At 42.7% G+C, this 11,568-nt stretch overlaps 1 protein-coding gene across 1 annotated transcript; it reads right to left on the bottom strand.

Annotated features, from left to right (window-relative positions):
- Positions 1 to 3,949: 3,949 nt before the first annotated feature.
- On the bottom strand, positions 3,950 to 6,652 carry LOC102082691 (ladderlectin-like). Its single transcript, XM_005465330.4, has 5 exons — positions 6,417 to 6,652; positions 5,799 to 5,908; positions 4,571 to 4,705; positions 4,372 to 4,474; positions 3,950 to 4,122 (listed from the first exon to the last, which is right to left on the bottom strand). Exons 1-5 carry the CDS (start codon positions 6,475 to 6,477, stop codon positions 4,055 to 4,057), a joined length of 477 nt encoding a protein of 158 aa, XP_005465387.2. The 5' UTR covers positions 6,478 to 6,652; the 3' UTR covers positions 3,950 to 4,054.
- Between the last annotated feature and the right edge of the window lie 4,916 nt (positions 6,653 to 11,568).

The raw sequence follows: 11,568 nt of genomic DNA, 5'->3' as shown, positions 1-11,568 counted from the left end.
ATGGAAAAGTGATCTGTTCATAACATCACTGTTGATTGCAGTTAAGATAAGATAAGATAAGATAACCTTTATTAGTCCCACACGTAGGAAATTCGTTTTGTCACCGCAGGAAGTGGACAGTGCAAAAGTTATATAGCAAAATTAGAATACAATAAGAATAAAATACAGTACACAACTGTACAGAATAGAATAAAATAAAATACTATATACAGTAGAATAAAATATACAATAAGATAAAAATAGAATACAAATGCTATATACAACTGAGTAAAAATACAATGATGCCAGAAAGATTATTGCACATGTGTGGGTTTGTGTGTTTGATCAGTTAAAGTCTTTGTTGTGGAGTCTGACAGCAGTGGGGAGGAAAGACCTGCGAAATCTCTCCGTCCCACACCGTGGGTGCCGCAGTCTCCCACTGAAGGAGCTGCTCAGTGCTGTCACAGTCTCATGCATGGGGTGGGAGATGTTGTCCAACAGGGATGACAGCTTAGCCGCCATTCTCCTGTCACTCACCACCTCCACTGGGTCCAGAGGGCATCCTAGAACAGAGCTGGCCCTTCGGATCAGCCTGTTCAGTCTCTTCCTGTCCCCAGCAGAGATGCTGCCGCCCCAGCAGACCACACCATAAAAGATGGCTGAGGCCACCACAGAGTCATAGAAGGTCTTCAGGAGTGGGCCCTCCACTCCAAACGACCTGAGTCTCCGCAGCAGGTACAGCCTGCTCTGCCCTTTCCTGTAGAGGGCGTCTGAGTTATGAGTCCAGTCCAGTTTCTTGTTCAGATGAACACCAAGGTACCTGTAGCTGTCCACAGCCTCGATGTCCATACCTTGGATGTTCAGTGGTTGCAGTGGAGGATGTTTGTGCCTGCGGAAATCTACCACCAGCTCCTTGGTTTTACTGGCATTGATCTGGAGGTAGTTCAGCTGGCACCAGTCCACAAAGTCTTGGGTCAGTCCTCTGTACTCCTTGTCGTCCCCATCAGTGATGAGGCCGACTATTGCAGAGTCATCAGAGAACTTCTGCAGGAAGCGCTGGGTGGAGTTGTGGGAGAAGTCATTAGTCAAGCTTTTTTGTATTTTCTGTGAGGAAGTATTCAGGAGCAGCTCTTTTCTTGGATGTTGGTTCCCTTTGTTTCCATCCTCTGTTAAGATGTTTCAGTAATGTTGAGGTCTGGGGAGGCCAATCCATGACTGAAGTCCTGTGATGCTGCATACTGCATTAGCAGTTTGTTCATAGTGAAAAATGAAGCCACTGCCAATCAGACATTTGCATAGTGGATCAACTTCTGATGGTACTTTCCTGAACTCCACACCTATAATATGTTTGCACATACTGATGAAAATTTGCAGCTGATTTTCAGTCCAGTTCCTGTGTGACAGACGCCAGTCTTTCTCCCTGTGTCCTTCCTTAAGAATAGATCCATCCTTCTATTGAGACTGTTTCTGATGAGGCTTCATTGAGCAGTAGATGATCCCTCAGCTCATCTAATCGTCCTCTTTCTGAACACATGACTGTCAAAAACTGTTAATCTGCTGCAGCTCTTTAACTCTTCCACTTCTTTTTTTGTAATCTCTTAGTTTCCTCATTTTTAAGGTGGCACTGCACACCAAATCCAAAGTCAACATGCCGTTATATGATGGAGTTGAACCTGTAATGGAGTTTGATTTAAACCAATCTAAGCAATTAAGTGAATGATGATGAGTAAAGAAATGATGGCGGAGGTCGTGGATGAAGACCCAGACAGCTGTGGTTGGCTGCTCGTATATAGCAGAGTGAGGTTGTGTTTGCACATTATTATAAAACCATGTTCACTATATATTTTAGCTGCAGACAATTATTTCTTTATTTCTTTATTTCAAACATTATTTCTTTGCTGTGGTGATGTTATTCCACTTTGGTAAAATGGGAAAACGATCATTTCTTGCTGTTATTCATAATAACAGATAATAATAATAATAATAATAATAATAATAATAATAATCATTATTCCAAGAGCCTCAACACAAGCCTTGTAGTCCAACCATATAAAGACAAATAAATAGTTGTGTTTGTAACAGCTCATGAACATGAATCATTCCACATTACTTTAAAAATCATTGTAAACTAAACTGGAATAAATGAGTGTTCATATATAGTTTTGTCTCAGCTGTTTATACACAGTGTTTCAGTTCTTATCAGAGAGTCCCACCGTCTCACATGTGATTAACCTTTAGCTCTGTTGTAAGCATGTTGTTAGACCAGGTTTCGCACATTTAAAAAATAACCTTTCATTAGAAATGGATCTGATGTCTAAGACATAGAAATGCTTATTATGGGTTCACTTGATGTCATTGAAAAGATGCACATAGGTAACGTGCAGGCCGTCCAGCTCCGAGGTTTATCTTCTCACCTCGAGTCTGCGACACTCTCTCCATGTCCTCTCAGATAAGGGCGCGCACATTTCTGCATGATCTTCTAAATTACAAAGAGCGATTCACAAAACAGAAGCTGACCATCACAAAACACTCATCACAAACCACAAATGGCTCCACTGAGCCTCAAACTATCACCAGAATTTACTAATAATCTAAAGACTCACATAACTCGTTTTGTCTTAGTTTGAGACATGAGTGCATGATTATAATACTGTGTAGTTAGATGAGACAGAGCTGATGCTTCCTCTTAATTATCCTCTTCATGTTTCCTGAGCCTCAGCAGTGGAAGCTGCCATGGATAGAAAAACAACGACTCATCTTAAATCTCAAATCTTTGTCTCCAAAGAGCTGCTGATGTGTCTGATATGATCCACAAGCTTAAACTAGGATTATAAATGTGTGCAGTGATGTGTGTGAAACCTCTGAGGACTCACACGTGTGTGCTTCAGCCCACACACACATGTGAAGCTCTGTGACCTCACACACAACTATTTTACACATCCAACCTGAACACATCCTGATCATTTCTACAGTTTATTAAGTTCAGCTTCACCTGAACATCAGTGATGAAGCTGCTCTGACTCCATCACAGCTCACAGCTGCTGGAACGAGTCAAACAATGAAGAAGGTTCAGAAAACAGCTGATGATTTTACACAAACATGATGCAAACATGAGAATGGACACATGATTTTTTATTAACAGACACTGTTTATTTTTCACTTTGCATGACGTCATCAACACTGTGACACCAGGGGGCGCTCATCACCAGCCTGAGGAAGTGTGCAGTGATAATGGGGGGAGATGCAGTATTGTGTGTACTGCAGTCGGACAGAATGAAAAACTTCCTTCTAAAATATTTTCATCCTTCACAAAAGTGTTTAAGTAAAATGTTAAAAATATATAAATACAATAAAATACAGGCTCTTACATAAAATTAGTGATGCAGTTGTGCACTGAGCACCTTTCCAATGTTCCTTCCTCAGATGAGTCCAGCTGCTGAACACATTAACATCTGTATGTAAATGTAGCCGAGAACCAACCTGAGCACTGCTGGGAAAATAAAAAGGCAAACATCAAAAGTGCTGTATTATCTTATTTATTCTGAATGTTGACTTAGATCCACACCACGATTCATGAAACTATAGAACTAAAATAACATACATAGGTTCATGAACATATGACGTTTCATATAGGTATACATGTGGACAAAGAATACATTGTCTGTGTGTGTGTGTGTGTGTGTGTGTGTGTGTGTGTGTGTGTGTGTGTGTGTTGGGGGGGGGGGGGGGGGGGGGGGGTGTCAGACCACACCAGAGTGTGGTCTGGAAGTCCATCTAAACAAAAGGCACTTAGAGTAAAACAGACATAGATACGTTTATCCTACCATAAAACAATAAGACAAGGTGCGCCCTCTGCCATGCTCCCAGCGTGTGGGTGTAAATGCCAGAGCACTCGGGAATGCACACAAAGTCTTTGCAGACTATTAAGGATCACACATCCTATCACTACACAATCGATTGTACACCTCTAAGCATATATGGTTAAATATTTCTAAGCATAAATGACAATCAACAATATAAACCTGACAATTATCTTCTTATTTCTCAGGTGACCTTCATGTCAACTCCAGCATCATCAGATTCTCTTAATGCAGACAGATGGAAATCGGTCGAGACAGCCCTGATTATTCCAACACTTGTTTCCTGTCAACACCAAAATCCACCATCAACTAAAACTGTGATCACATAAACATATCTACATTGTGGTGATTTGTTTTCTGCAGTATGACAATAGAATTTACAAGCCTTAACAGTACCTATCAGAATTCTATGCAAATGTAGTGGTTAAATATATATGGGCCAGCCAATTCTTAGAACCTCTCTCTCTCTCTCTCTCTGTTTTATATAGAATTGTTCTATGTAAAACCTTCAAGAAGTTCTTTGAAGATTTACCTGAAAAATTCATCTCTATGCATCTCTCCATACTGGTAGGCTCTCCAGAACACCAGTTTGTGTAAGTGAAACGTGTCCCATCGATCCAAAACCAATAGCCCTCCTAGAAATGGGGACAATAATAGACAAATGAAGCTACACTACTAGATTATTAATTTGTACATACATATATGACTCTAATTTCTGATAAGTAGTATACCTGTTGACCATCAGAGCCTCCAATCCATGTCCGTTCACTTGCTTGACTGGCTTCAGATATGACCCTCTGAATCACTTGGTACTCCTCAAGGCTGTGCACAGATGCAAGGTTTGCATTCATGGACTCACAGTTTCTCTGCAGTGGAAAAGAAAGCCCAAAACAAAGGAAAAAAACATCCTAAGCCTCAATGCAACTGCACAATATGACGTTTTTTGATAACCATTATTAATAAAAGACTGACCTTTAGTTAAGTGAACTTTAATTAATCACTTGACACTTTTAACAAACAAGAAAAGATTATCACTATTTTCTAACTGATTCAATGGTATTTTAAACAATCCTCAAAGTTGTAGATGAAGTTTAGTGTCAATATTAATGATATATGGTTGACTATTATAGACCTGCACATAACTTTTACAACAGTCATTTGTAAGTGTCAGGTGCTTTATCTGTGGTGTAAATTGCAGGAATGTTTGATCCCTTGTGTGCAAAATAAAATAATCTCTCATGGTCCTGGGTCGGTGATCTATTCTAGCCTCTTGGTGCTTTCTGCTTCTGTCCTCCTCCTATTCCCCGTGTTTCATTATGTCTAATTGGTCCCAGCTGTTTCATCTCTTTTTCCTACCTGTGTATTTACCTCCTTAGTGTTCCCCTTTTTGTTGTTATGTTGTACACCCTCATTGCTGTGTGTGTTGTCTGTGCGTCTGATCCTAGTTCCTTGCTCCTTGTTTGTTCCCTAGCTTTCTAGGTTTTAATTTTTTTCTAGCTCCCTGTAAGGTTTTGTTTTTGACGTCTGAGTTTTTTGCAGCCAATAAAGCTGCTGTTTTGAGTTTAAGCTTTTGTTTGAGTCCTGCATTTAGATCCCCATCCTTTCTGCCACACAGTCTCACATTACAAAATCAAAAACAAGAAAAACTACATTTTCACAAAACAACAGAAATGTTAATAAAATTGCAATGCATATTTATTTAAACTATCACAATTTTCAAAGTCATCAGATAATAATTTTTCTTAGCTCAAATATAATTCATGTATGCAAACATATTAAAATAATAATCATAACATTACTAATGACTGATCAATACTGTTAGGGTTTATTATGAGTTTCTTCACAGTAAAATTGTCATTTTTAGTTGTTTATAAGAAAAATAATCTTAATAATCTTCAAAAGTTACCCAAAAATTAAAGTCTGAGCCAAAGTTCATGAAGAGTAAATCAATGTCATCACCTGAGCCTCAGCCCATGTCATGGCTTGGGAAACATAAAAGAAACACTGGTCGTAGTACTCAGTCCAACCACAAGGGCAAGATGGGACTCTCTTGATAACATGCCACTCTCCTGCAGAGAAACATAGAACGCTGTGTAATGTAAAGTTGACCTTCTTCCCTGCATATCTAAAATATTTTGATCATCAGCTTTTGTTTTATTGACTTCTAGTTTTTCAACAGATTTGATGTCTATTTATTATATCTTTGAATAAATAAAGCTATCTATTAAAATAATTGTTTTTAAATGCATAGTTAGCCATTATAAATTTGATGTGCATACAATCACAGTGCACACAAAATGAAAGGGCACTTCTCCAGGGCCAACACAAGCGATAGTTAAAAAAAAAAAAAAGGTAAATACTATAACACACACCACAAACATACTGAAAGTACCCCACACCACACATACAAACACATCCCAACACATAAATGTAAGATAGCCCAGTGAACGGCTATCTGGCAGACAAATGTAATATCAAATCTAACATTTCTCTCAGGACTTGCATTACTGGCCATTATCATTTCTACAGTTTGGTATATTTGTGCTACATTTATTAAATTTACTAAAATATACTCACCAGCAGCCGTGCTCAAAGAGATCATTGCACAAAGAATTGCAGACACAGTCAGCAGCTTCATGGTGATGTTAAGTTAATAGGTGTATGTGATCTTGTCTGCTGGCATACTAACTGTAATAGAATAACATCAAACAGCTGAAGCAGGACTTTAGTAAGACGGACAAGCTTATCGTGGAATTTTCATCTGTTGCCACTACACAAGCTTAGCACCTGGCTTATCTGCATATCTCCTGCCTTGACAACATTGGCAGCCACCCCTCCACGGGCTGTACAAAGTAACACCACACTCCCACCACCTTTGGAGGTGACCCAAGCATCTCAGCTGATCTCTTGGCTGGGGCTTAGCCAAAGTCCAAAGTCTTCTCTGCTCACTGCAACAAACAAACTTTGTTGCTCTTCACAATAAGCGCTTCACAATAAGCCATAGCTCCCATGGCTTATGGGAGGTGACCCGTACGTGGGTCTAAAGGCTTTCCTCCAGTTGTTGAGTTATCACGTTAACATTCAGTTTTACCACATGCAGTAAAAGTGTTACCTGCCTGGGTGAGGCAGCCTTTTTTTCTCTGAGCCAGAGAGATGAAGGTCCATGGAGCAGTGGAAAAATCATCTGAAATTCTGTTTGGTCATAAAGTGTGAAAACGTCTCATTGGAGCATATTTGTGTTCGCTCTCATATAAAAAAGGCAACACAAGCTAACCTGGTAACCCAACAAAGTTAGTGTGTTAGTTGGTTTTGCAGGACATCTCACAGTGTGATACATCATGAATAATAATATGAATAATAACTCAAGATGGCGGCGCGTGTAGACGCAGCGACCTCACGCTCTCCTGAAAATGCGGTGTTTTATTCGTCAAGTAAGTGTCTTTCTGCAAGTGTTTTTCGTCAGTCCACGTCGGAATATGTGTACAGTCGTCAGGCTCTCTTACACATTCGGAGAAGCAAGATTTGCCAAGTTTTGAACACGAACGTTGAGATGCTAAGGGAGATAGGACTTCTGCGACAGCCTGCTAGCTGGCCTAGCAACTCACCGGACTCGCCTGCTACCCCTCCCCGGGCAAGGAGGCGTCGAAGGCGGTGCGCTAGGACAAGGAAGCAGGGCAAGCGCGGAGGTGTCCGAGTCAGGCTCGAGGCTAAGCCAACTCGCCCAGCCATACCATCGATCCTCTTGGCCAACGTACGATCTCTGGACAATAAAATGGATAACATTCGACTTCTGAGATCAGCGAATCGCAGAGTAAGTGACTGTTGTGTGCTAGTTTTCACTGAGATATGGCTTAATGACAACATTCCGGACTCGGCCATACAACTGGAGCAGCTAGCATGCTACAGAGCCGACAGGGCTCTCGTAGACGGAGGCAAGACCCGAGGTGGCGGGGTCTGTGTTTACATCCGTGACGAATGGTGTCGCGATGCCACTGTAGTACACAAACACTGCTCATCATTGGCGGAGTTCATGATCGTGAAGTGTCGCCCTTTCTACTTGCCCAGGGAGATAAGTTCGATCCTGTTGGTCGCTACTTATATACCTCCATCTAGCAACAACAGTGATAGAAATGCGGCGCTGAACGAACTGTATCAGGCCATCAGTGAGCAACAAACAACACACCCAGACGGTTTCATCATCCTCGCAGGAGACTTTAATCATGCTGATCTTAAAACTGTTCTCCCAAAGTTTCATCAGCATGTACATTTTCCAACAAGGGGAGACAACACATTGGACCTGGTCTACACACAGGAAAAAGGAGCATACAAAGCCATCCCCCTCCCCCACATCGGCACCTCTGATCACCTCACTGTTATGCTAATGCCAGCATACAGACAGAGAGTGAAGGTCATCAAACCTGTTACGAAAGAGGTAAGAGTGTGGCCACAGGAGGCCACCTCTGCTCTTCAAGACTGCTTTGGGTCAACTGATTGGAACATATTCAAGGAAGCAGCCACCTACAATAACATCATAGACATTGAGGAGTACACAGACACGGTGAGCTCATACATCACCAAATGCATTGATGATGTTACACAAATGAAAAGTATCACAACCCGAGCCAACCGGAAGCCATGGCTAACAGGAGATGTCCACAGGCTGCTGAAGGCCAGAGACAAGGCCTTCAGAGCTGGGGATGAAATAGGCCTGAGAACAGCGAGAGCCAACCTGTCCCGTGGCATCAGGAAAGCGAAACAGGACTACACACACAAGATAACCTCCCACTTCAATGATAGCAAGGACGCACGAAGCCTATGGCAAGGCATCCAGGCTATTACAGACTACAAGCCTGCAGCGTGTAGCTGTGAGAGCGACACCACTCTGCTCAACGACCTCAACAGCTTCTTTGCACGATTTGAAGCACAGAACAATACACGCCCACAGAAAACACCACCACCTCCACACGACCAGCCTCTGTGCCTGTCTGCTGCCAGCGTGAAGAGGACACTCATCACCATCAACGCCCGGAAAGCAGCGGGTCCAGATAACATCCCTGGTAGTGTGCTGAAAGACTGCGCAGAGGAGCTGAAGGATGTCTTCACAGACATCTTTAACATCTCCCTGAGGCAAGCCACTGTCCCATCATGCTTCAAGACTGCCACCATCATACCTGTGCCAAAGAAACCATCCCCAGCCTGTTTCAACGACTACCGCCCCGTGGCACTGACACCCATTATTATGAAGTGCTTTGAGCGACTAGTCATGTCACACATCAAATCCACCCTGCCTCCCACCCTGGACCCATACCAGTTTGCATACAGAGCGAAACGATCCACAGAAGATGCAATCTGCTCTGCCCTCCACCCAGCCCTAACTCACCTGGACAAGAAAGACTCATATGTGAGAATGCTGTTCATAGACTTCAGCTCAGCATTCAACACCATAATACCACAACAACTCATCTGTAAACTGGACAGACTGGGCCTCAGCACCTCCCTCTGCAACTGGCTGCTGGATTTCCTCAGCCAGAGGCCTCAAGCGGTGCGTGTGGGCAACAAGGTCTCAAACAGCATCACCCTGAGCACGGGGGCTCCACAAGGCTGTGTGCTCAGTCCTCTGCTCTTCACCCTGCTGACACATGACTGCACAACAACCTACAGCTCTAACCACCTTGTGAAGTTTGCGGACGACACAACGCTGGTGGGGCTCATCAGCAAGGGCGATGAGACTCACTACAGGAAAGAGGTTGAGCTCCTGACCACGTGGTGCAGAGACAACAACCTCCTGCTAAATGTTAGCAAGACCAAGGAGGTTATTGTCAACTTCCAGAGAGGCCCCACCTGTCACCCCCCATTGACCATCGACGGCGCTGCGGTGGAGAGGGTGAGCAGCACCAAGTTCCTGGGGGTGCACATCAGTGAGGACCTCTCCTGGACCACCAACACAGCATCACTGGCCAAGAAAGCACAACAGCGCCTCTACTTCCTGCGCAAACTCAAGCGGGCAAGTGCTCCACCACCCATCCTGACCACATTCTACAGAGGAACCATTGAAAGCATCCTTTCCAGCTGCATCACTGTGTGGGGCGGTAGCTGCACTGACTATAACAGGAAAGCTCTACAGCGCATTGTGAGAACAGCTGAGAGGATAGTTGGTGTACCACTCCCCTCCCTGCAAGACATCTACACCACCCGCCTTACCCGCAAAGCCATCACAATTGTCAACGATGCAACCCACCCCGCGCACTGTCTGTTCAGCCTCCTGCCCTCCGGAAAAAGATACAGAAGTCTCCGCTCCCGCACTACCAGGCTCACCAACAGCTTCATCCACCAGGCTGTGAGACTGCTGAACTCTCTCCCCTCCCGGCTCCCAGCCAGCAGAACCACCAGACTGGCAGGAGTATAGGAAGACAGACTGGACCCCCCCCCCCCCCACACACACACACTCCACAACAGGGAAACACTCTCTACATTCCTGACTGGAAACGACTACCTCTGCATTACAATTGCACACACCTGATGCCTTATATTTTTTGTATTTTTAGTATTTTCTTTAGCACTATTTATATTGTTTATATTACTATTACTGCTGCTACAGTCTTATGCTGCATTAAAACAAAAACACTTACCAACCACAACCTGGGACTACGTCAAGTGAACTAGTACACTACTTTCCAGGGCGCACTGTGGAACACTTTATTATATGTTATATGTTATGTGTAGGTCCTGTCTTGTTATATTCTGTATGTTACCTAAATGTTGTGCATCTGCACTTTATTGTTGTCTATGTCTACGCATGGGACAGTGTGAAACGTAATTTCAATTCCTTTGTATGGCAAGTACATCTGAAGAAATTGACAAATAAAACTGACTTTGACTTTGACTTTGACTTTGATCATTTATCCAACCACAACATACAAAAATCCAATATGTCAATAAAACAATAAGGTGACATTAGTGGAATATTTCTGTGAGCCCGTTGAGGTAATGTGATGAAATCATAACTATATGTTGATTAAAGTCTAATATAAGCACAGTGCTGGTGTGCAGGGCTGTCATATGCTGCTGACAGATTATAAACTGTAATGTCCATATCAACCTTTTAGCCTCAAAATAAGCAGAGATATTTGTGTGTTTGTCTTCAACATTCAGATCCTTAGAGATGATTTGATGTGGGGATCAACAGCATCATTAATTGAAGCACTTTAAAGTGGAAAAATCTACCTTATTTCAGCTGTGATCACACACTTTGGTTTTCAGAGGAACGGCCAACAAAAGGAAAAACTTGACTGAGTGAAAAAGGATCCAAGCTGGTGATGATCCAGTGCAGCTGCTCTCAGGGAATAAAGAAACAGCCTGATCAGCTTCTCTACAAACACAAGGAGCGTTTCATGTTGTTCTTGAATATGTCTGTTACTTTAGTTATAAACTGCCTCTATTGGAGCTGAATGCTGTGATGTGTCTGCAGCTCTACATGTATTATAGGAACATGAACGATGATAATCCACAGCAGATGTGAGCAAAACCAAAACTCTGTTCTTTCCATGGTAGCATGTGCAAATTCACTTTGTTTTCTAGTCATTTCCCACCTCACTTTTCTCAGTACTAAACTTTGTATTTGGATTCTTTGGATTTAAAGCTTGAACAAAAACAAACATTTTCCTCTTTTGTTCCTTAGAATAAATTGTGAGCAGCTGATAGGCTGTGATGGAGGAGCAAAACAGCCACA

This window comes from Oreochromis niloticus, unplaced genomic scaffold (genome assembly GCF_001858045.2).
Source record: "Oreochromis niloticus isolate F11D_XX unplaced genomic scaffold, O_niloticus_UMD_NMBU tig00001589_pilon, whole genome shotgun sequence".
NCBI classification, from domain to species: domain Eukaryota; kingdom Metazoa; phylum Chordata; class Actinopteri; order Cichliformes; family Cichlidae; genus Oreochromis; species Oreochromis niloticus.
The sequence above is the reverse complement of the archived record's forward strand: the minus strand, read 5'-3'. Positions and strand labels throughout refer to the sequence as shown.